Source organism: Elephas maximus, chromosome 4 (genome assembly GCF_024166365.1).
Source record: "Elephas maximus indicus isolate mEleMax1 chromosome 4, mEleMax1 primary haplotype, whole genome shotgun sequence".
Taxonomy (NCBI): Eukaryota; Metazoa; Chordata; class Mammalia; order Proboscidea; family Elephantidae; genus Elephas; species Elephas maximus.
This window is the reverse complement of record NC_064822.1, coordinates 80,514,669-80,539,963: the sequence shown is the minus strand read 5'-3', so window position 1 is coordinate 80,539,963 and position 25,295 is coordinate 80,514,669. Positions and strand designations below refer to the sequence as shown.

General features: G+C 36.4%; 1 protein-coding gene across 10 annotated transcripts in view; it reads left to right on the top strand.

Moving 5' to 3' along the window:
• The window catches only part of ABCC9 (ATP binding cassette subfamily C member 9), a 151,182-nt gene that overhangs the window by 11,275 nt on the left and 114,612 nt on the right, over positions 1-25,295 (top strand). For 7 of the 10 annotated variants that reach the window (XM_049882611.1, XM_049882609.1, XM_049882612.1 and 4 more), the window contains 7 exons: positions 166-307; positions 4,725-4,846; positions 15,059-15,225; positions 16,662-16,904; positions 19,113-19,307; positions 21,654-21,806; positions 22,732-22,887. In XM_049882611.1, the coding sequence (XP_049738568.1) occupies positions 166-307; positions 4,725-4,846; positions 15,059-15,225; positions 16,662-16,904; positions 19,113-19,307; positions 21,654-21,806; positions 22,732-22,887 (1,178 nt within the window). Of the gene's footprint in view, positions 1-165; positions 308-4,724; positions 4,847-9,776; positions 9,898-11,520; positions 11,937-15,058; positions 15,230-16,661; positions 16,905-19,112; positions 19,308-21,653; positions 21,807-22,731; positions 22,888-25,295 lie in introns of those variants that run through there. The other 3 variants (XM_049882615.1, XM_049882614.1, XM_049882616.1) reach the window with 3 other exon arrangements.

The following is a 25,295-nucleotide window of genomic DNA, read 5'->3' as shown; positions in this document are numbered from 1 at the left end:
ATTTATTTATTTTAGCATAGTGAAGACAGACCAGGACTTTATTGCTACCCTAGAAAGCACCAAGGTTTCAGGAACCCTGAAAAACTTAACAAAATGTAAATTATTTCCACTATTACAGTGGATCCTTTTTTTCCTCTCTCTCTCTTTGTCTTTGCTTTTTTTCAGGATGGGGAAGCCAGAGCTCAAAAGTACAAATTCATCACAACACATGGCTCCATTTTCCTGGACATAACCTGAGATGGATTCTTACCTTCGCGCTCCTGTTTGTGCATGTTTGTGAAATAGCCGAAGGCATTGTTTCAGATTCGTAAGTGGCTTGATTTAGTTAATATGATTTTACTAAACTGGTGGGTATAGTTACACAGGTAAGAGCTGAGAGTATACCATGTGAAGCTTAACTTTTGGGACGTAACTCACTAAGAATAACAGCTATCACCCGTTTTATACCACGTCATGGCTTATGCCTGTATGTTTGTGTTGCTGCACAATTTCTCTGATCTCACAAGTTCTGATCTCATTCACGTGCTTTCTACTTCTTTCCTCCCTATTACGTGTAGCTCTTGCAGAGCTTTCTTCTCTCTCCTTTTAAACACTTTGCCATTTATCTTGTCCTTAAAAAAATATAGAAATTGTCTACATAAATATATATTTAAATGTTACATATCTCTACATAAACATATTAATTAATTGAGATGTTTCAACATATTTTGTAAAGAACCAAGGATGGATGAGTTAGACATTAAAGAAGTCTAAGAACCAGTGAGGACATAGCTAAAAATTGAGGCAAGACATGAAATTATTTTAAAACCAGGATTTGTCATAAAACCCATATTTTTAAGGGAAGTTCGTTATTCTTATAATAGAAGATATTGTATTAGGCAGTGAGAACATAATGAATTCTATTTACAACCCTGGACATAGTCTGGAGATTTTAAAAATCGCACAGTAATAGAAAATAAACTTAAGTAATAGGAGAATAGATTTTATTGATTGATATAGAAGTATGCTAAATAATACATCTTTTATTGATATGAGAAGACCTCTGAAGTTCTTAAAAAGAAAGTTCCAAAATCATTTTTCTCTTATCTAGGAAGAATTTCCATGATATCTGTTTATATTTCTCTGATGCAATTAATAAAAAATGAGGCTGATAAACTTTATCACGGAGCCAGTTATGTTGTATTGTCTTTCTGATGGTTATTCGCATGTACATGCACTGCTTAGTTTCTGAGAAAAAGAAAGCTATGCATTTAGAAGCTTATTGGCTGTTACTATCTTCTTAATAACTGTTTAAACTTCTTTGGCACCAGTGTTTATTGTATCAACATAACCAAGTCTAGTCTTATTTTTTTTTTCCTTAACAATTAGACTGACTCTACGTTGTTGCTCTGTTTATGCATAAAACGGAAGCCAGATCAGTCCAACATTTCCCAAAAATTTGCCGTCATGTGTGCAAGGATGACTTTCCTTTCCAGCTTCAGGGTCGATATGTAGTTTCAGTCAGAGATTTAGAAGAGGCCTGAACTAATGTTGATAATGACATATGCCAATGTCAGAAACTTGTTGTATAGTGGTAAAGTAGAAGCCATCTGTCCTAAAATAGAGTAGACAAAGGAACAAATAAAAATACACCCTGATCTTTTTTTTTTTACTTTTTCTTTTTTACTTGTGCTTTAGGTGAGGCTTTATAGAGCAAATTAATTTCTCATTAAACAATACACATATTTTTTTGTGTCATTGGTTGCAAACCCCATGACATGTCAACACTCTCCCCTTCTTGACCCTGCGTTCCCCATTACCAGCTTTTCTGTCCCCCCTGCCTTCTAGTCCTTGCCCCTGGGCTGGTGTGCCCATTTAGTCTCATTTTGTTTTATGGGCCTGTCTAATCTTCGGCCGAAGGGTGAACCTCCGGAATGACTTCAGTACTGAGTTAAAAGGGTGTCTGTGGGCCATACCCTTGGGATTTCTCCAGTCTTTATCAGACCAGTAAATCTTTTTTTTTTTTTCTGAGTTAGCATTTTGTTCTACGTTTTTCTCTAGCTCTGCCTGGGACCCTCTATTGTGATCCCTGTCAGAGCAGTTGGTGGTGGTAGCCAGGCACCATCTAGTTGTGCTGGACTCAGCCTGGTAGAGGCCGTGGTAGTTGAAATCTAATCTTGCACTACCCCCTCCCACTCTTTAGCTACAACTTCTTCCCGTTAGCTTTTTTTATCCAGGCTTCTCAGAACGTCATCTTCCAGTTACTTCTAAGCCCAAAAAGTCAGTTTGCTTTCTCTCCTGTCCTGTCATATTCTGCATACTACTTCTGTAAGGTTCCCAGTAAACATTAAAGATACCCTAATGGGCACCTTTTTGTCCTTATCATACTTAATTTGACATGGCTGGTCATTCTTTCCTTTTTTTTTTTTTTTTAATGTTTATTAACTATTCTTAAAATATAATAAATACTCATTATAATTAGTGAAACAATGCAAAGATCCATAAAGAAAAATTACATCATCTCTACCACCCCAATTCTATTTCTACTGCCTTTGAGGTAACCAGTGTTATTAGCTTGTATATTTCTCCACATATCTTCAAGTGCATGTAGTTTTTGTTCATAGTGGGGTTTGTTCTATCCACATTATTCTGAGATGTTGTCTAACTGAGAAATCATGGGCATCTCTCCAGGTTAACAAACACATGTCTAACTTATATGATAATAATTCATAGTATTGATGTACCAGTTTATTTAACTGTTTCTAGCTTTGTACCACTAGAAACTATATTGCAGTAAAAAAAAAAATCCTTGCATACATATTCTTTATTTGAGATGGAATCCCCAGAGTAGAACTACTGATTTAAATGCTATATGTACTTTTTATTTTAATAGATATTCCTGGATAACTTCCAAAAAGTGTGGCACTTCATAACTACTGGCAATATAAGAAAGGTGCCCAATTCCTTATATTCTCATTAGTACTAGATATTAATGATGCTTGCTTTTATTGGTCATTCTTATAGCTGAAAAGTAACACTTCACTTTTTATGTAATATTTTGTATTTCCCTGATTATTAGTTTAATATGTTTGAGTTAAGCTTTCATTAATATTTACTGGCCATTTGATTTTCTTCTTCTGTGATTTGCCTGCTAATACTTTTTATCTATTTCCCTAATTGAGTTACTTGTCTTTTTCTTTCTAACTTTATCTGTAATTTGTGCTGCATATTCTTCCATTCTGAAGTTTGTCATTTGATTTATTTATGGGCACATCTTTGCCATAAAGATGTTTCATTTTTAAAAAAGATTTGTGAATCTATTTAGAATGATCACTCTTATTCCAACATTCTCCTAAATTTTCTTATATTTTTATAGTTTCATTTTTCATATTTTAATATTTAATTCATCTAAAATTTATTTTTGTGTTAGTGAGAAATGGGGATTAAGCTTCATTTATTTTAGAAGAATAGCCAATGAAGTCGGCATGATTTATTAAGCAAATTATTCTTTGCCTAGTTTGATTCAGTGAAGCAAAATGCAACCTTGCTCATATTTTCAACCCGTATATGTACTTTAATCTGTTTCTGTTGCAAACTTAGAATTCACTAGGGGCCAAGTAAATGTGTGGAGAAGCCTGGTATAAATTAAAAGGGAATGATGGGGCATGTACCTATCTGACCTAAAGGAATACAAATTCAAAATAGAAAAAAGAAGTGCCAGCCAAATAAAATATTTCTGAGGGCTATGTTGGGCTTGGCACAATGGTTAAGTGTTCGGCTGCTAACCAAAAGTTTGGCAGTTCAAATCCACGGGCCACTCCTTGGAACCCTGTGGGGCAGTTCTACTCTGTCCTATAGTTTGCTGTGAGTCAAAACCAACTCAACGGCAACAGGTTTGGTGTTTTTGTTTTTTATATTTGGGCTGGCAGATTTCACTTACAACTTCTGATTCTTTCTTGGGGTTACTATGGTACATATTGGTTCTATTACAGTAGCTGTTTCAGTTATTTATTGCTGCATAACAAACTTACTAGTTTCAAACAATGATTATTTTTCACAGTTCTTTGGGTTGACTAGGTGATTCTTCTGTTTCACATGGTGTGAGACAGAGTCATTCATATGTTTGCATTCAACTGGGAGCCTGGCTAGGTGTTCTGTTCACCTCCATGTGGTCTATCGCTCTCTGTTGTACCTTGTTTAGGGCCCCTCTACATGGCCTCTCTTTCCTAGTAAATTGCATGGACTTTCGTACAGCATGGTGGCTGAGTTCTAAGAGAAAGTATTACTAAAACACAAGCCCCAGTGTATAGCTGCTTATTAAGTCTCTGCTGGCACCAAGCTTGCTAAGGTCTAACTGGCTAAAGCAAGGCACATGACCAAATCCAGAGTCATACAAGGGTGTGAATTCTGGGGACTGTAGTTCATCAGTGGCTATCAATGTATTACCACAATAGTTTTATAGTGTTTTAATATCTGACAAAGAAATACTTCTTAGCTTTTCTCTTTTTCATATTAGTAGGTATTCTCAGGCATTTATTTTTCTCTATGAACTTTAAGATAATTTCATCCAGAATATGTCTCCCAACATATTCTTTCTTTATATATTCTCTTAGCAACTACTACTGCATTCTGTATTTTAAACATCTTATCGCTAAAAGAGAGTATTAACGAACAAAGTGGAAACAAGATGAGTAACTATTTAAAACTATCAGCTTTAGACGCTGACCCTGTACCTTTCTCTGTAGGCGGCGGGAGTCGAGACACCTCCACCTCTTCATGCCTGCCGTAATGGGATTTGTTGCTACTACAACGTCAATAGTATATTATCATAATATTGAAACATCCAATTTTCCTAAATTACTTTTAGGTAAGTAAGATGAAGCGCATGGTCTTTTTTTTTTTTTTTTTTAATTTTCCCTCATAGCAAGTACTGTCAGAGTGGGTTGGGTTTGGGAGATGGAAGCTAGGGAAAGCCATAGTAATTAATTCTTTCGTAGTTGATTCTGAATCAACTGGACAGCTAATAATAGCACAATAGCAACAATAAATGTGGGGATGAAGGCAAGCTGAGGCACCCTCGGCTCGGAAAACTCCATTCCACCAGAGCATTTATTATTCTCCAATAAATGCCCCTCACGGTGTGTTGGTCTGTGGCAGGAAGAAAGTGGAGGGAAGGTGCTCCTCTTTTGACTTACAGAAACTGTACTCTAAGGTTAGAGTTCTTGCAAGCACCTGTTGCACCATGCTACCCCTTGTACAAGAATCTCAACCAGTTCCACGTGTTTCTGCCTCTGGCTTGATGTTCTGAGAATTTTTGCCCAGGCCTGTCACTGCTGCCGTGGGGATGTCTCTATACTTTCCTAGAACTGCTGCCTAGAAAGGAGAGTTCAACTGCCGTCGAGTTAATTCTGACTCATAGAGACTCTATAGGACGGAATAGAATTGCTCCATAGGGTTCCCAAGGGTATATATCTTTACAGAAGCATACTGCCACATCTTTCTCCTGCAGAGTGGCTGATGGGTTTGAACCACTGACCATTTTGTTAGCAGTCAAGTGCTTTAACCACTGTGCCACCAGGGCTCCAGAAATAATATAACTCATCTCAATTTGTTATATACAATACTCTGACCCATCCTTGCATTCACTGGTGTACAGTTTCATAAAAAGAGCTGAAATGAGGGTATAGATCATGGATCGTGGATAGCGTGCACGAGGCTGTGGACCTCCTAAAATTGTAGGCAGAATTGTGTTTGCATGAATGAACACCTTCAATTTTCTAAGCTTCATAGATTTCATTTGATTGTCAGTGTTATATGATGAAAGAGACATTGACTACTAATATAGAAATTAGGAAAATAGCTAATAAATACTAATAACAGCTGGTATTTTAAATTTTTTATCCAGAGGACATTAAAATTTAAATTGGGTGAGTGGAAAATGCTCATTATTCAATTCTGTGTGATGTCACATTACATGATTGGGCAAAGCCAATCAAATTGAAAAAGTATATAGAGTTAAATACTAATCTAAAGGCTTGACACAGTCTTCATTATCTTAATAGAAAGCTCTTTACTACAAAATGGCACTCAGACATTGTCACAGAAATCTTTTCATGAAGGTATAAAAAAAATAGTTAAATTTCCAGTAGGTAAGAAGAAAAACTTTTTTTTTTTTTAAGAAGAAAAAATAGTAACAATGGGGAAGCTAGATACAAGTTTCTCAAAGATAGATGTGGTAACAAAGTGGTAAAATGTAATTAGAAAGGAAATGGGCATTTTCATGATACTTTAAAGGAAATGTGATCAAAATCAAAGGTTTATTTTTATGTAGATGCAAGGCAGAGGGCACAATTTGATCAGATTGCTGGAAAGACTCATAGGGATAAAAGATAGTCTAACTTCCTCATTATTTTAGAATAGAAAACTTGGACCTAGAAAACGTCCAGTTATTTTAAGATCACAAAGCTAGTAATTTTGCCCCAATATTTTATAATGAAAATTACCAAAACATGCAGAAGATTTGAAAGAATTATGTGAATACCCATATACCCAACAACTAGATTCTTCAATTTACATTTTGCTCTATTTGCTTTTTCACATATCTACATCTTTCCATCCCTCTATCCATTTTTTTTTTTTTTAAATCCATCCATCAGAGTCCTGGTGGTACAGTGGTTAAAGAGCTGTGGCTGCTAACCAAAAGGTTGGCAGTTCAGATCTACCAGCCACTTCTTGGAAACCCTACAGGGCAGCACTACTCTGTCCTATAGGGTCGCTATTTGTTGGAATCAACTTGATGGCAACTTTTTTTTTTTTTTTTTGGTTTATTCATCCATCAATCCATCTTATTTTTTTGGATGCATTTCAGAATAAGATGCAGAAATTAGTACACTTCATACCTAAACACTTCAGCGTGCATATCATTAAATAGAGTTAAATATCTGTTTACAGTTATTTACATACATGGGGTACAGAAATCTTAATTTGAAAACGCATACACCTGTATAACCCTATAAAGATATAGAACATTAACATCTTCCAAGGACATTTTCTGTGCCCTTTCCCAGTCAGTCCTCACTTTCACTCCCATTGAGGCAACATCACTGTCATTTTTTTTTCCACCATAGATTAGTTCCATCTGTTCAAGAACTTCATATAAATTGAATCATACAGTATAAACTCTTGCTTGTAAGGCTTCTTTCTCCCAGCATGTTCTTTTTTTTTTTTTTTTTTTTGAGATTCATCCACAATGTAGCACTTATCAGTATTTTTTTTCTTGTAATTGTTGAGTAATATTCCATTGTATGAATATATCACAGTTTTTCCATTCTCCTATTGATAGATACCTGGACAGTTTCCAGGTTTTGACTATCATGAAAAGAGCTGCTATAAATATGGATGTACATGTCTTTTTGTGAATATATGGTTTTATTTCTATTGGATAAATACCTAGAAGTGAAACTTCTGGTTGACAGGTAGGTAGATATTTATATGTGTAAGAAACTGCCAGATCTTTTCTCAAAGTGGTTGTAGCATCTTGCATGCTCGCTTAGAGTGTGTGGGACTTCCAGTTCCACATGCCCAACAACTTTTGGTGTTCTTGATCTTTCAAGTTTTAGCCATACTGGTGGATGTGTACCGGTACTTTAAAAGGGTAATCAGGAAATACATGAACAACTTTATGATGATAAATCCATACTGGTACACAACTGTGATATTAATTTGCATTTTCATGGTGGCTAATAGTATTGAACACTTTTTGATGAGTTTATTGGCTATTTGCTATCTTTGTGAAGTGGTTGTTTGTATCCTTTGCCCATTTTTTGTTCAGTTGTTTTTTTATTATTGAGTTGTGGAGTACTTTGTGTATACTGAATACTAGTATGTCATTAGGTATATGTTTTGAGAATATTTTCCAACCGGACTATGGCAATTATATTCATTATTTAACAGGGCCTTTTTGAGGAGGAGGAGTCCTGGCAGTAGTTAAGCACTGGGCTGCTAACCAAAAGGTCAGCAGCTCAGATCCACCAGCCACTTCTTGCAAATCCTATGGAACAGTTCTAGTCTATCCTATAGGTTTGCAGTGAGTTGCAATTGACTTGACAACAATGGATTTGGTTTGAGAAAAATATTTTAATTTTGATATCACATACTTTATCTTTTTTTTCATGTATGGTTATTGTTTCCTGAAATCTTTGCCTTCCGCTAAGTATGTTTCTCTCAAATTTTCCTGTTTCATTTAGAGGCTTTATAGTTTCAGTTTTTATTTTTAGGACTGTGACCTATCTTAAATTAATTGTGCATGTGGTGTAAGGTAGGTATCAAGATTCAGTTTCTTTTTTTTAAGTGGATATCCATATGTTCCAGTACCATTTGCAGAATAGACTTTCCATTTCCAATCAAATTGCTTCGGTATCTTTGTAAAAAAATTAATTCATATAACTATAAAAAGTGTGATCTATTTCTTTACTCTTTGTTTTCTTTTCCTTTGCTGTATTCATGGTTTTGTTCTGTTTTTTTTTTTTTTTTTTTTTACCATTCTATCTTGATTACTGTACCTTTGGAAATTTTAAAGTTATGTATTATAAGTCATATAACTTTTTTCTTTGCTTATCTCCCAAGAGTGCTTTGGATATTCTGGTTTCATTTCCTTACACATTTTAGAATCAGCATGTCAATTTGTAGCAAAAAAAAAAAATCCTTGTGACAGTATGATGGGGATTGCATTGAATCTATAAAGAAATTTTGGGGAGAGTTGTCATCTTAACAATATCGAACCTTACAATCCATTTTTCATTTATTTATATCAAAGTTAATTTTCCTCAGGAATGTTTTATAGCTTTTCAGTGCAGGGGTTTTGTGTGGCTTAAGTTATTTCTAGTTTTTGCTTGTTTTTCTGCAGCTATTGTAAATGGAATTACATTATAAACTTCATTTCCCAATTGTTTGTTGCCACAATATTAAATACAACAGATTTTGTATATTGACCTTGTATCTTGCACCCTTGTTGTTGTTGTTAGGTGCCTATCCAATACAGCTTATATATGTTGTTAGGTACCATCAAGTCGATTCCACCTCATAGTTTACCCTGTGTGCAACAGAAAGAAACACTGCCCAGTCCCACGCCATCCTTACAAATTGTTGTTATGCTTTAACCCGTTGTTGCAGCCACTGTGTCAATCCATCCTGTTGAGGGTCTTCCTATTTTTCACAGACCCTCTACTTTACCAAGCATGATGTCTTTCTCCAGGGACTGATCCTGATAATATGTCCAAAGTATGTGAGACATAGTCTCGCAATCCTTGCTTCTAAGGAACGTTCTGGTTGTACTTCTTCCAAGACAAATTGTTCATTCTTTTGGAGGTCCCTGGTAGATTGAATATTCTTCAGCAACGCCACAATTCAAAGGAGTCAATTCTTCTTTGATCTTCCTTGTTAATGTGCAGCTTTCACGTGCATATGAGGTGATTGAAAACACCACGGCTTGGGTCAGGCACACCTTAGTCCTCGAGGTGACATCTTTGTTTTTCAATACCTTAAAGAGGTCTTTTACAGCAGATTTGCCCAACGCAATGCACCTTTTGATTTCTTGACTGCTGCTCCTATGAGTGTTGATGGTGGATCCAAGTAAAATGAAATCCTTGACAACCTCAGTCTTTTCTCCATTTATCATGATATTGCTTATAGGCCCAGTTGTGAGCATTTTTGTTTTCTTTATGTTGAGGTGCAATACATACTAAGGCTGTGGTCTTTAATCTCCATTAGTAAGTGCTTCAAATCCTCTTCACTTTCAGCAAGCAAGGTTTTGTCATCTGCATAATGCAAGTTGTTTATGAGTCTTCCTTCAATCCTGATGGCCCGCTCTTCATATACTCCAGCTTCTCGGGTTATTTGCTCGGCCTACAGATTGAATAGGTATGGCAAAAGGATGCACACCTTCCCTGACTTTAAACCACGCAGTATCCCCTTGTTCTTTTTGAACAACCACCTCTTGATCCATGTACAGCTTCCTCATAAGCACAATTAAACGTTCTGGAATTCCCATTCTCCTCAATATTATCCATAATTTGTTATGATCCACACAGTCACATGTCTTTACATAGTCAATAAAACACAGGTAGTCATCTTTCTGTTATTCCCTGCTTTCAGCCAGGACCCATCTGACATCAGCAATGATATACCTGGTTCTATGTTCTATGAGTCTGGCTTCAATTTCTGGCAGTTCCCTGTTGATATACTGCTGCAACTGCTTTTGAATGATCTTCCGCAAAATTTTGCTTGCATGTGATATTAATGATATTGTTTGATAAGTTCCACATTGGATTACATTTCTTGGGACTAGGCATACGTGTGTATCTCTTCCAATCAGTTGGCCAGGTAGCTGTCTTCCAAATTTCTTGGCATAGATGAATGAGCACTTCCAGTGCTGCATTCATTTCTTGAAACATCTCAATTGGTATTCTGTCAATTCCTAGAGCCTTATTTTTCCCCAATGCCTTCAGAGCAGCTTGGACTTCTTCCTTCAGTACCATCGGTTCCTGATGGTTACCTCCTGAAATGGTTGGACGTTTACCAGTTCTTTTCGTTATAGTGACTGTGTGTTCCTTTCATCTTCTTTTGATGCTTCCTGCATTGCTTAGTATTTTCCCTGTAGAATCCTTCAGTATTGCAACTCAAAGCTTGAATTTTTTCTTTAGTTTTTTTCAGCTTGAGAAGTGCTGAGCATATTCTTCCCTTTTGGTTTTCTATCTCCTGGTCCTTGACATGTCATCATAATACTTTATCTTCTGGAGCTGCCCTTTGAAATCTGTTCAGCTCTTTTACTTCATCATTTTTTCCTTTTGCTTTATCTACTCGAAGTTCAAAAGCAAGTTTCAGAGTCTCTTCTGACATCCATTTAGGTTTTTTCTTTCTCTCCTTTTAAATGACCTCTTGCTTTCTTCATGTGTGATGTCCTCAATGTCATTCCACAACTCATCTGGTCTTCGGTCATTAGTGTTCAATGTGTCAAATCTGTTCTTGAGATGGTCTCTAAATTCAGGTGGAATATACTCAAGGCGGTACTTTGGATCTCGTGGTCTTGTTCTAATTTTCTTCGGTTTCAGCTTGAACCTGCATATGAGCAATTGATGGTCTGTTCCATAGTCAGTCCCTGGCCTTGTTCTGACTGATGATATTGAGCTTTTCCATCATATCTTTCCACAGATATAATCAATTTGATTCCTGTGTATTCCATCTGGTGAGGTGTCCATATGCATAGTTGCCGTTTATGTTGGTGAACAAAGATGTTTACAGTGAAGAAGTCATTGTTCTTGCAAAATTCAATCAAATGATCTTCAGCATTGTTTCTGTGATGAATGCCGTATTTTCCAACTACCGATCCTTCTTTTTGTTTCCAATTTTTGCATTTTTTTAATCACCGGTAATTATCAGTGCATCCTGATTGCGTGTTCACTCAATTTCAGACTGCAGAAGTTGGTAAAAATCTTCATTTTTTCATCTTTGGTCCTAGTGGTTGGTGTGTAAATTTGAATAATAGTCATATTAACTGGTCTACCTTGTAGGTGTACGGATATTATCCTATCACTGACAGCATTGTACTTCAGGATAGATCTTGAAATGTTCTTTTTGATGATGGATGCAACTCCATTCCTCTTCAAGTTGTCATTCCCAGCATAGTAGACCATATGATTCATTCAGAGTGACCAGTACCAATCAATTTCAGCTCACTAATGCCTAGGATGTCGATCTTTATGTGTTCCCTTTCATTTTTGACTATTTCCAGTTTTCCGAGATTCATACTTTGTACGTTCCAGGTTCTGATGATTAATGGATGTTTGCAGCTGTTTCTTCTCATTTTGAGTCATGCCACATCAGCAAATGAAGGTCCCGAAAGCTTGACTCCATCCATGTCATTAAGGTCAACTCTACTCTGAGGACGCAGCTCTTCCCCAGTTAGTTTTCTCAATTGTTGTCTATTTTATTTTCTGTTCGTATCCCTATTATTTGTTTTCATTCTTTTATTTATCTTCTGTGCTTTTCATTTTTTAGCTTTTATGGCAGAAACTTCAGTCATTGATTTTGGACTCGTCTTTTTTTTTTTTCTTTCTAAAATAAATATTTAAAGCTATAAACTTCACTCTAAGTACTATTTTAGCTGCATCCTTCCATCTTTATATGTAATATTTTCATCATGATTTAGTTAAAAATATTTTCTAAATTCTCTAATTATTTATTCTTTGACCTGTAAGTTATTGGAAATACCTATGTTGTTTTGTTGTTTAATTTCAAAATATTTGCATATTTGTAAATATCTTATTGTGTGGACAGACCCAAAGTTTACCTCCAATGATCTCTGGTGCTCTGGTGTGCACACTCTGTATAATTCTCTCCCTTTGGGTATGAGTGGGGCTTGTGACTTCCTTCTACCCAATAGCAAAAACAAACAAACAAACCCGTTGCCCATTACAACTCATAGCAACCCTATAGGACAGAGTAGAACTGCCCCATAGGGTTTGCAAGGCAGTAAATATTTTTTTCTTTAACACATATTTATTTATTTTTATTGTACTCTAGGTGAAGATTTACAGAGCAAATTAGTTTCTCATTAAACAATTAATACACATACTATTTTGTGACATTGGTTGCCAAGCCCACAAAATGCCAACACTCTGCTCTTCTCAACCTTGGGTTCCCCATTACCAGCTTTCCTTTCCCCTCCTGCCTTCTCACCCTTGCCCCTGGGCTGGTGTTCCCATTTAGTCTCATTTTGTTTTATAGGCCTGTCTAATCTTTGGCTGAAGGGTGAACCTCAGGAGTGACTTCAGTGCTGAGTTAAAAGGGTGTCTGGGCGCCATACTCCCAATCTTTTGCCAGTCCTGTCAGGCCAATAAGTTTGGTCTTTTTTTGTGAGTTAGAATTTTGTCCTACATTTTTCTCCAGCTATGTCTGGACCCTCTGTTGTGATCCCTGTCAGAGCAGTCAGCAGTAGCTGGGCACCATGTAGTTGTGCTGGAGTCAGTCTGGTGGAAGCTGTGGTAGTTCTGGTCCATTAGTCCTTTGGGCTAATCTTTCACTTGTTACTTTGGTTTTTTTCATTTTCACTTGCTGTAGACGAGGTGGGGCTAGTAGAGTATCTTAGATGGCCACCCACAAACTTTTAGGACCCTAGGCGCTACTCACCGAAAGTAGAATGTAGAGCATTTTCTTTATAAACTGTGTTATGAAATGCTGTAAATCTTTAAGGAAGCAGGCTGCCTGCCACATCTTTCTTCCATAGAGCAGCTGGTGGGTTTGAACTGCTGACCTTTAGGTTAGCAGCAGAGCGCTTAACCACTGCGCCACTAGGGCACCTCTTCTAGCCAATACAGTATGGCAGAGATGAAGGTCCCAAATCAGTCAAGTGTCTAATGAGACTGTTAACTCCAGCCAGCACTAGATTGCAGCCTGGCATGGCCTGAAACAGAAACCTCGTTGTCACATACCCAGAATCCTGACCTATGGAAACTATGAGATGATAGGTATATATTGTTTTAAGCTGCTGAGCTTGTGGTGATTTGTTATGCAGCAAAAGAAAATAAATACACTTATCGTTCTTGATATTTAGTTTAATTTCATTTTGGTAAGAGAACATACTCTGTGATGTCTGTTATTTAAAATTTATTGCTACTTCATTTGTGAGTGAACATGCAGTCTGTACCATGTGCACTTGATAAGAATGCCTATTCTGAAGATGTTGGATGTATTTTTATAATGCCAAATATAAAATAGTTCTATAAATGCCAAATAGTTCAAGGTAGTTGCTAGTGTTCAGGTCATCTAAGTCTTTAATAGGCACATGGACATTCTTGATTATGTGATCTTTTCTGAAAAATTGACCTTTTTATCATTTTAAAAGTCCCTTTTATTTCTGATATCATTCTTTGTCTTGAAATCTACTTTATCTGATATTAATATAGCCATGCCAAGTTTCTTATGCCTACTGTTCTCATTGTATATCTTTTCCCATCCACTTACTTTCATTCTATTGTTTCTTTATGTTTAAGGTGTATTTCTTTAGATGCATATCATTTGGCTGTTTTGTTTTTTCTAAATCCATTCAGATTATCTCTGCATTTTAAGCTACAAAAGTTATATGATGAGCTCATATGCTGAAGTTTAGTTCATTTTCATTAAGGAAGTTATGATCACCCTTAACTTTTCTGGTTCTGATAAAAGTTGTCTAAATTGGATCGTCTTATATGTGTTTTACATTTCTTCTTTACATTTACATGTCTTATATGTGTTTTACATATTCACTTGTGCTCACCTTTATTCAAAGTTCAAAGTAGATTGAATCCTTGCCAGCAGATTTCTAGGAGAGTCTCTGCTTCCCTTTCATATTTGCTGTAGAATTCTGGCTACAGTTAAAAGATGGTACAGATTTCTTCCTTACTGAGCTACTTGAAATCTGGGTTTGTTCTGCAGGATCAGTGTTCTTCTCTGTGCTTTGTGGATGGAATTGATATTTTAAATCATTTGGGTGAGAAGAGGCTCTTAGTACTTGAATGCTAATTGAAAAGCAGAAACCCTATTACATAGTTACATGGGTTTCATAATAAGTCCAGGGTAACACCACTGGACATGCCTCTGGAAGCTACAACACACTTACATATTGGATAAGTTGTACAGATACCAACATGTGAATGATTTATACAATCAGGACATACAATCAGGGACTCTTGAGAAAAAAAAAAACAAGAAGACCCAAAGATAAAATCAATTTAAAAGCAACAGATTTGCATACAAATTTTGAAGAACGTGGGTCATCCCTATTTACATATCCCCTTATGTATTCCCATCTGTCACTTACCATCAGAGTAGAAACACTGAACCTTTTCAATTTCTTATTGTACTTCGAATTCACAAATCCGAAAGTACACAAAAACTTGTGTGTTGTTTTCTTAACACACAAAATTATGTTGAAATAGAATGTTTAAAATTGTCTTTGTTATAAAAAATCATTGTGTGTGTGTGTACAAATGTCAGTGCAGTTTGAAAACTATCAGAGACAGATTGCATGTTTTTCTTTTTCCAGCTCTGTTTCTGTACTGGGTAATGGCATTTATTACAAAGACCATAAAATTGGTCAAGTACTGGCAGTCTGGTTGGGGAATATCCGACCTGCGTTTCTGCATCACAGGCATGATGGTCATCTTGAATGGACTCCTGATGGCTGTGGAGATCAACGTCATTCGAGTCAGAGTAGGTATCTAAAAATTTTTGTTTTGTTATTGGGATTCAAGAGCCTAATGTTGAATATTACAATAAGCCGTAAATGATGAACAAACATATATGATCTATGTGTGCAGCCATAAAGTTGAACTAAGCACTAAACTTCAGGCCACTAATGTTCCAGAAATTACAGAATGCCCTAGTTATCTAGTGCTGCTATAGCAGAAATACCACAAATGGATGGCTTTAACAAACAGAAATTTACTTTCTCATGGTTTAGGAGACTAGAAATCTGAATTCACAACTCCAATTCTAGGGGAAGGCTTTCTCTTTTGGCTAGGGAGGAAGGTCCTTGTCTCTTTAGTTTCTGCTTTCTTGTTCCTTAGAGATCTCCATGTGGCTTGGCTTCTATCTTACCCCATCTCTCCTCTGCTAGCTTGTTTAATCTCTTTTATATCTCAAAAGAGTTGACTTAAAATATACCATATACTAATCTGGCCTCATTAACATAAAGACAATCCATTCCCAGATAGGGTTATAACCAGAGGCATAGAGGTTAGGATTTACAACACATATTTTGGGGGGATGCAATTCAATCCGTAACACGTTATGACCCTGGAATCTATTTATTCATTCACAAATATTGATTGAGTGCATACTGTGTGTCAAACACTGTGCTCAGTTTATATTACAAATGCAATTTTTTTCATCAAGAAGTTCCATCACTCATGATTAGTCCAGAACACACCTGGGTTAGGCAAAATACTGTATTTCTAGAAATTTGGAACTGGAAGAAGTTAATCTAGTCCAGTTTACTGATTTTATTGAGGAAGAAACTTCTATAGAGAGAAATTAAGCTCTACATCCAAAGTAACACATAGTCAAAAGACTCACACCTGGTCTCGTGATTACAAACCTTTGTAATTTCCAGCACATAATGTTGTCAATTATGTTGTGTAAAGTACTAGTGAGTAATTTTTCAATATTTATTTTCCATCAGGGAGCTTTGAATTTTCTGTATGAGTCACAGGAAACACACTGCAATGCACAGTGAAGAACAGTCAGTTAACATCAACGAAAGCACAAATCAGCAGAGTGATTCAACAATGGTGTTGATAACATATTTTAAAATCTAAATAATGTAAAAATCCTGATTTAGTTGAACCTGTCACAGGATATCATGAAAGGCTGGTTATTAGTAATTATTATCTTCTAATAAGATAATTGACTTTTTAGAATTGGCCTCAAGAGGATAAAGTATGAAATTCTGTGCTTCACTAGTTAATCTAGTGACAATGAAGGGGAAATATTCCAAAGCCTATTTCAAAGAGAGATAGAAAGAAGTATTAAAATATAAATTTGGGCCACCAGTAGTGAAAATGTAGACAAGGTTAGGATTTTATTTTAAATATGTGGACAAAGAATTGGGCTAATTGTTATTTTGTGTTTTTTTTTTCCTGCCCCAGAGATATGTATTCTTCATGCATCCTCAGAAGGTAAAGCCTCCTGAAGACCTCCAGGATCTGGGTGTGAGATTTCTTCAACCATTTGTGAATTTACTGTCAAAGGCAACGTACTGGTGGATGAACACACTTATTATATCAGCTCATAAAAAGCCTATTGATCTGAAGGCAATTGGAAAATTACCGATAGCAATGAGGGCAGTAACAAATTATGTTTGCCTGAAGGATGCTTATGAAGAGCAAAAGGTAAGTTGGTACCTATTTTTCGTGCCCATAATTGTAGAGAATAGGCCTATTAAATATAAAGGCACAAAGTTTAGATGCTATCTGTGGTTAAAGATGGGCAGATTTCCTCCATCCGTCTTTCCCCGTAGCTTTGAGCCATGTTAATTGGGCCACTGAGAAAAGACTGGAAGAGCCACTAAAGTATGGTTATGTTGTCTTAGTCGCCTGGTCAATGCAAAAGGAAGGCTAGAGAAAGTATTTTCTTTTCACTGGAAATGGGATCAAGTAGAAAGTTAGAATTAGGTTCGGTGATCATGTAAAACCAATGCTTATTACCATATAATATCAATAATGAATGGGATTCTTATAATTGTTAAGTCTTTACTCAAGTATCTTGTCAATAATTTTGTTATGTAAAGGTAAATTAGATGATATACAGAGCCCTGGTGGCACAGTGGTTAAGAGCTTGGCTGCTAACTAAAGGTCAGCAGTTCGAATCCACCAGGAGTTCTTTGGAAACCCTGTGGGGCAGTTCTACTCTGTCTTATACGGTTGCTATCAGTCAGAATCAACTTGACGGCAATGGGTATTTTTGTTTTGGTTAGATGATAGACATTAATAAACACTTGATAAAATTAAAAGCCTTTAATTATTGACTAAAAATTAGATTTTGCAGTCAACACTTGGGAAACTAAATTAAAAGAAGGGGCATCATCTGCCTACCCCATGCATCATCCGATATGGCTGCCAAAATTGGTTTCCTTTGATACTTTGAGTATTAATTGCTTTTAAAATTTAAAAGTAAGAGTCTTTTGAAAATTTTCCATTTGTTTTGTTACCATTCTGAATAATCATATATGCTGTCCACACTGGTAGATGTATTTTGTATTGAAATCATCTCCAAATACCAGTGTAATTTAAAATATTAATATTCATAACAATGCTGGAACTTCGGTGAATCAGTTAAAGGTTTTTTTTGGCTGCTGTAAATCAAGATCAACAAAACATTTATGGTAAATGATGAAAATGACCTTTGTTTTGTGTCCGAAATGCATTATGAAATTAATATGGCAGGAAATGGTTACTACGAATGAACCTGAGTCATCTCTGGTTTCACCTCTGGGAACAGTATTGCATCATATTTTTTTTTTTTAATTCTCTGCTAAAGTAAAGATTCACAGTATGGCCTAGCTTAAGTTTTCTGAGTGCTCTTTACAGCAGAGATTAACTTGAACTTGGTATGTTAATACCTTTTATCAGTAAACTTTAAAGAAATGATCAAATTATTTACTCTAACAGGGAATTCAGTATGAAACACAATTGCCTTCTTTGCCACAATGAACAAATTTTATCCACCCCTTACCCAGGACTAAATTATGATGATTGTTCAGGTCTTAAAATCTTTAAAAAAAACAGCTGTAGATGTGTGAAGCCATGAGTTAGCTTAAGTGTATATACCATCCTTCATCTTGCATTTCTTTGAGAAATACCTGGGAAACACAAGCCTACCATAACTTTGAAATATATTGACTACCATTCATGGGCGTGGAAATACCTGGAGAAGAAACAATTTGAGATTGGGTTCCATTTTGTTTAGTTTGCGGTAATTTGACGAGTAAATTTCTTGTGATCTAGTAACCAAAGAAATCTTGACTAGTCTGTCAATAACATTGATCTTTGGCCTTTAGTGTCTCTTTTTCCATACAGTGCTATTTAATAATATGAATGACAGATAAATATTTTCCAAATCAAAGGGAATTAAAATTAATTATGCTTTAAGAATTTTATGTCATCCAGAGGATTAGAAGAAAGACTGGCCATTTGTGTATTACTTCTCATTCTCTGTTGTTCATTCAAATATATTCAAAAGCTACTATTTACATAGAATCCTGTTGTTGTGTTAGGTGCCATCGAGTAGGCTCCGACTCATGACTCATAACCACCCTGTGTAGAATAGACCAAAACGCTGCCCAGTCCTGTGTCATCCTCACAATCGTTGCTATATTTCAGCCCATTGTTGCAGCCACTGTGTCTTCCACTTTTTCACTGACCCTCTACCTTGAATCCTAGGGATACAGAATTATGCATACTGTACTGAAAGGAACTTATTATCGTTTATTTATAAATGTACAATTTATTCATAAGTAACAGAAAGTGCTAACCATAGTTGCTGGGATTAATTGCTGCTCTAGTAGATTTTAATTTTGGTTCATCTGATTTTTCTTTCAGAAAAAAGTAGCAGATCATCCAAATCGGACTCCATCTATATGGCTAGCGATGTACAGAGCTTTTGGGCGACCGATTCTACTTAGTAGCACATTCCGTTATCTGGCTGACCTGCTGGGTTTTGCTGGACCTCTCTGTATTTCTGGAATAGTTCAGCGTGTGAACGAAACCCAGAATGGGACAAATAACACAACAGGAGTAAGTTCATGGTGTTATTGAAAAAAAACATGTTATTGGCAGATTTTATTGTAATTGTCACTTTTGATTAGTATACTTTTATGAAGAGTTCAAACAGGCTTATTTACAGAGAATTGAATGCTTTTTTTAAAAGAAGCAAATAATTGTTCTCACAGAGAAAATCAGGTATTTATGTATTCATCGAGTGGATCTGGCCAATAAAATTATTTCTGGTATTAAGAACCTATAAACATTTAATGAGCATCCACTGTGTGTCATTAACTATGTTTAGAAATTTCACATCAATTATTTGATTTGATTTTTATAGGGATCCTTAGAAGAATTTTTATGCATGAGTACACGGGAGGTGGCTGAGTCACTCCCTAGAGGCCTGTGACCAGTGACTTTAACAATGTGATTTGTAACATGCACACTTTTCTTGTGTAATAAAAGCCATCATCTTGTTTCACAATGATTGGGGAAAGTCATATTGTGATATTTTTATTGGATATTATGTTACTGTTATAAATATATAATCTTTTATTGGTAGTTTTTAAGAAAGTCTGTGTCGTGAACTTTCTAGTTTTTTTCCTAAGGATTGACTTCCTTAGCCTTACAGATAGAAACTCTGGTCCAGATGGATCAATTTTCTTTTTCTATTTTCTCAACTTGATTCCCTGTCCTCTTTTCTTCACCTGTTGAGACTTTATATATTATCCAAGGCTACGTTCAGTGTTGCCTGTTAGTGAAGCTTTTTCTGGTCAGCCTAGTTGAAATTTGACTCTCCTTGGTACTCCCGCAACACAGTGTTTGCTTCCAGTTGGCCCTTACTGTATATCCTGTTTATAATGAAGATACCATTTATGAATATGCTTACCTTTCTTGGTTGTAAGCTCTTTGAACAGACTGTGAACTGTTTATATCTGTGCCCACAATGCTTAGACCAGACCCTTGCACATAATAGTGCTCAATTATTGAAGTGAGCCAGATAAAGTTTTTACCATGGAATGCATTTTTGAGCTATTTTGTCCCTACTATGCATATCTTTGGAAACATTGGTGGCGTAGTGGTTAAGTGCTATGGCTGCTAACCAAAGGTTGGCAGTTCGAATCCACCAAGCGCTCCTTGAAAACTCTATGGGGCAGTTCTACTCTGTCCTATCGGGTCGCTATGAATTGGAATTGACTTGACGCCAGTGGGTTTTCGGTATGTATATCTAAGTACATACAGATGTCTGAATTACATATGAATGCTTCTGTCATCTTTCTCATTCATACATTTTAACCACGTGTTTTTCTGAGAAGTACAGGACTTATACCTTTGTGTATATTCCCACGAATGAAAAGGAAGGGACCAGAGTAGAATTTCACTGGATCTAAAACCCAACCAAACTTACTGTGGTTCAGTTGATTCCAACTCATAGCAACCCTATAGGATAGAATAGAACTGCCCCATAGGGTTTCCAAGGCTGTAAATCTTTATAGAAGCAGACTGCCTAATCTTTCTCCCTTGAAGTGGCTGGTAGGTAGGTTCTAATTGCCGACCCTTTGGTTAGCAGCTGAGTGCTTTAACCACTGTACCACCAGAGTGCTCAAATTGACACACTGTACTTACTTTTCCTTCTCTTCTAACAAGCAAGTTACCACGTGCTATTGATGCAAACAAGAGTCAATTTCCCATATCCTTTTTTTATGATGACTTCAGTAATATTCCTACTAAAAATCAGCTTTCCTAAGTTGTTATTTTGTCACAAGAAGTGTCACATGGGAGAAATTAATAGCCAAATTACTGATTTTATAATTTAGAATTTATTTCATTAATAAAAACTAAGATATTTGAAAATTAGAAAAGTCAACTGTGTAAAATTATTTTAAAATTAATAAGGCTACAGAAATGGTATTTTTTTGTCTTATTGGACTTGCAGATCAGCTCTTCATTTTGCAGTTTTTGCTTCTAAATTAGAGTCTAAATTAACAGGTATTTTATCTTAAAGGTTACCACTATTTTAGAGGCTACTTAGATATGACTGCTTCTCATTTTGGGTTAAAATATATCTCTGCAGAAAGTACACTTGTTAAAAAAATTGGTTTAACTAAAATTCACCATTTTGCTACAGTTGGGTATTACCAGCAATCTTGATGATCAAGTTGGGATTTTATGGGTTGAAGTGGTTTATATTTGCATATGCAGATGTTATGACGGAAAGCCAAAATTGCCCTGCTGTGTGTGGTTCATTTCACTGCCTTATCATAAAGGCCTTGAGTTTTGTTGTTTAAAAATCATGCATCCTTTAATAAATGTGAACTGTAGACCCAGTGTATGAAAAGATTAATTGTAATTCATCTTTATCTTTCCTTTTGGGACAAGATTTCAGAAACCCTCTCATCAAAGGAATTTCTTGAAAATGCTTATGTTCTAGCAGTTCTTCTCTTTTTGGCCCTTATTCTGCAAAGGACGTTTTTGCAAGCTTCCTACTATGTGACCATAGAAACTGGCATTAACCTCCGTGGAGCTCTGCTGGTACGTTTGAGGTTTGAGTTCTCTTTGTTTCTTGAAAATGCTGTGTATCATCCATATATCATGTAGGATTAGTTAGGTGCCATGGAGTCGATTCTGATCCATAGCAACCCCACGTGACAAAGTAGAGCTGCCCCATAGGGTTTTCTTGGCTATAATCTCTATGGTCACTGTGAGTCAGAATCAATTCGATGGCACACAGGAACAACAACAACAGCAATCTTTATGAAAGCAGATCAACACGTCTTTCTCCCGTGGAGCCACTGGGCAGGTTCAAATTGCCAACCTTTTGGTTAGTAGCTGAGCGCTTAACCATTGCACCACCAGGGCTCCTTATAGGATTAGTAGTGGCTTCAATTTTGGTTCTTTGTTCAGTTTTGACTTGAGGAGCACACCATCAACGTGTTTAGGAATTTAATGAAGATAAGTTATGCTGAAAATTATTTTTCATTATAAATGAAAGCATTTCTATTTTCATTTTTTATCCAAAATGACAACTTGTTTTATATTATGAGGAATCTATGCAATGAAGGAAACACAGAATTTTGGTGCCACCCAGGGACCTCTGAGATAAAAATAACTTTTACAATAATATATTAAGGATATTATTTTGAAATATTGCATTTACTTATCTCTCTGTTTGGTCTAGAGCATGTGTTTAAAGTTGAAGGTATGTTTTGACTGTAGTGCTAGAAAAAATAAGTTTCTATTTAGTTGAAGACTGAAAGTAACTATGCTAAAATGAAAATAGTGGTTGCTTTAAGAAAATGGCATAGCAGGTGTTTTGTCTTTTTCCTTTTTTCAAAAAGTTTTAAAAATACTTGAAATATCTTTTTTCAATGAAAACAAATGTGCATAATATTGATTATTAAATTTAGAGTTTCAAGTCATCCTTTTTTTTTTTTTCCTTTCCTTTCCTTTCTTGCAGGCCATGATATATAATAAAATCCTTAGACTCTCTACATCTAACTTATCCATGGGTGAGATGACCCTGGGACAGATCAATAACTTGGTTGCCATTGAAACCAATCAACTCATGTGGTTTTTGTTCCTGTGTCCAAATCTATGGGCTATGCCTGTTCAGGTAGATCAATATAAGATTCTCATTTTCAAGGGCAATTAAAAGCTAACGGAGTAGTAAGATATTTAGCTCAGTAAAGGATAAACTTTTGGAATGTGCTAATGTTATGCACCTTTTATAGACGGAAACGGAGGCTTAGAAATACTCTGGCACGGGTTAAAAAAGTGAGGCTGGAAATTATACTGTGTGGCTTCAAATATCTGCTCTACCACTTGTTTGCACAATTTACTTAACCTCTGAGAGCATTAGTTTCTTCAAGTGTAAAATGCAGATGATAATCATATCTTCTTCACGGAGTTACTAGAATTATTAAAATTAAGTAATATATGCAAAACATTTAGCACAGTGCCTAACATTTCCTGGGCACTCAGTAATTGTTGTTCTCATTGTTAGGTGCCATCCAGTCGGCTCTGACTCGTAGCGACCCTGTGCACAACAGAAGAGACACTGCCCGGTCCTGCACCATCCTTAAAATCGTTGTTACGCTTGAGCTCATTGTTGCAGCCACTGTGTCCATCCACTTCACTGAGGGTCTTCCTCTTTTCCGCTGACCCTGTACTCTGCCAAGCATGATGTCCTTCTCCAGGGACTGATTCCTCCTGACAACATGTCCAAAGTATATAAGATGCAGTCCGCCATCCTTGCTTCTAAGGAGCATTCTGGTTGTACTTCTTCTAAGACAGATTTATTCGTTTTTCTGGCATTCCATGGTATATTCAATATTCTTCGCCAACACCACAATTCAAAGGCATCAGTTCTTCTTCGGTTTTCCTTATTCGTTGTCCAGCTTTCACATGCGTATGATGCGATTGAAAATACTGTGGCTTGGGTCAGGCACACCTTAGTCTTCAAGGTGACATCTTTGCTTTTTAACACTTCAAAGAGGTCCTTGCCAGCAGATTTACCCAATGCAATGTGTCTTTTGATTTCTTGACTGCTGCTTCCATGGCTGTTGATTGTGGATCCAAGTAAAATGAAAACCTTGATAACTTCAATCTTTTCTCCACCGATCATGATGTTGCTCATTGGTCCAGTTGTAGGGATTTTTGTTTTCTTTATGTTGAGGTGCAATCCCTACTGAAGGCTGTGGTCTCTGATCTTCATTAGTAAGTGCTTCAAGTCCTCTTCACTTTCAGCAAACAAGGTTGTGTTATCTGCGTAACGCAGGTTGTTAATGAGTCTTCCTCCAATCCTGATGCCCCATTCTTCTTTATGTAGTCCAGCGTCTCAGATTATTGGCTCAGCCTACAGATTGAATAGGTATGGTGAAAGAATACAACCCTGGCACACACCTTTCCTGACTTTAAACCAACCAGTATCCCCTTGTTCTGTCCAGACGACTGCCTATTGATCTATGTAAAGGTTCCTCATGAGGACAATTAAGTGTTCTCAAATCTCATTCTTCGCAATGTTATCCATAATTTGTTATGATCCACACGGTCGAATGCCTTTGCAAGTCAATAAAACACAGGTAAACACCCTTCTGGTATCCTCTGCATTCAGCCAGGATCCATTTGACATCAGCAATGATATCCCTGGTTCTACGTCCTCTTCTGAAACCAGCCTGAATTTCTGTCAGTTCCCTGTCGATATACTGCCGCAGCCGTTTTTGAATCATCTTCAGCAAAATTTTGGTTGCGTGTGATATTAATGATATTGTTCCATAATTTCCACATTCAGTTGGATCACCTTTCTTGGGAATAGGTATAAATATGGATCTCTACCAGTCAGTTGGCCAGGAAGCTGTCTTCCATATTTCTTGGCATAGACGAGTGAGCACCTCCAGCCATGCATCTGTTTGCTGAAACATCTCAATTGATATTCCATCAATTCCTGGAGCCTTGTTTTTCACCAATGCCTTCAGAGCAGCTCGAACTTCTTCCTTCTGTACCATCAGTTCCTGATCATATGCTACTTCTTGAAATGTCTGAGCATCGACTAATTCTTTTTAGCATGATGGCCCTGAGTGTTCCTTCCATCTTCTTTTGATGCTTCCTGCATCATTTAATATTTTCCCCATAGAATCCTTCACTGTTGCAACTCGAGGCTTGAATTTTTTCTTCAGTTCTTTCAGCTTGAGAAACACCGAGCGCGTTCTTCCCTTTTGGTTTTCCATTTCCAGCTCTTTGCACATGTCATTATAATACTTTACTTGAGCCGCCCTTTGAAATCTTCAGTTCTTTTACTTCATCAATTCTTCCTTTTGCTTTAGCTACTCAACATTCGAGAGCAAGTTTCAGAGTCTTCTCTGACATCCATCTTGGTCTTTTCTTTCTTTTCTGTCTTTTCAATGACCTCTTGCTTTCTTCATGTATGATGTCCTTGATGTCATTCCACAACTCGTCCAGTCTTTGGTCACCAGCATTCAGTGCATGAAATCTATTCTTCAAATGGTCTCTAAATTCATGTGG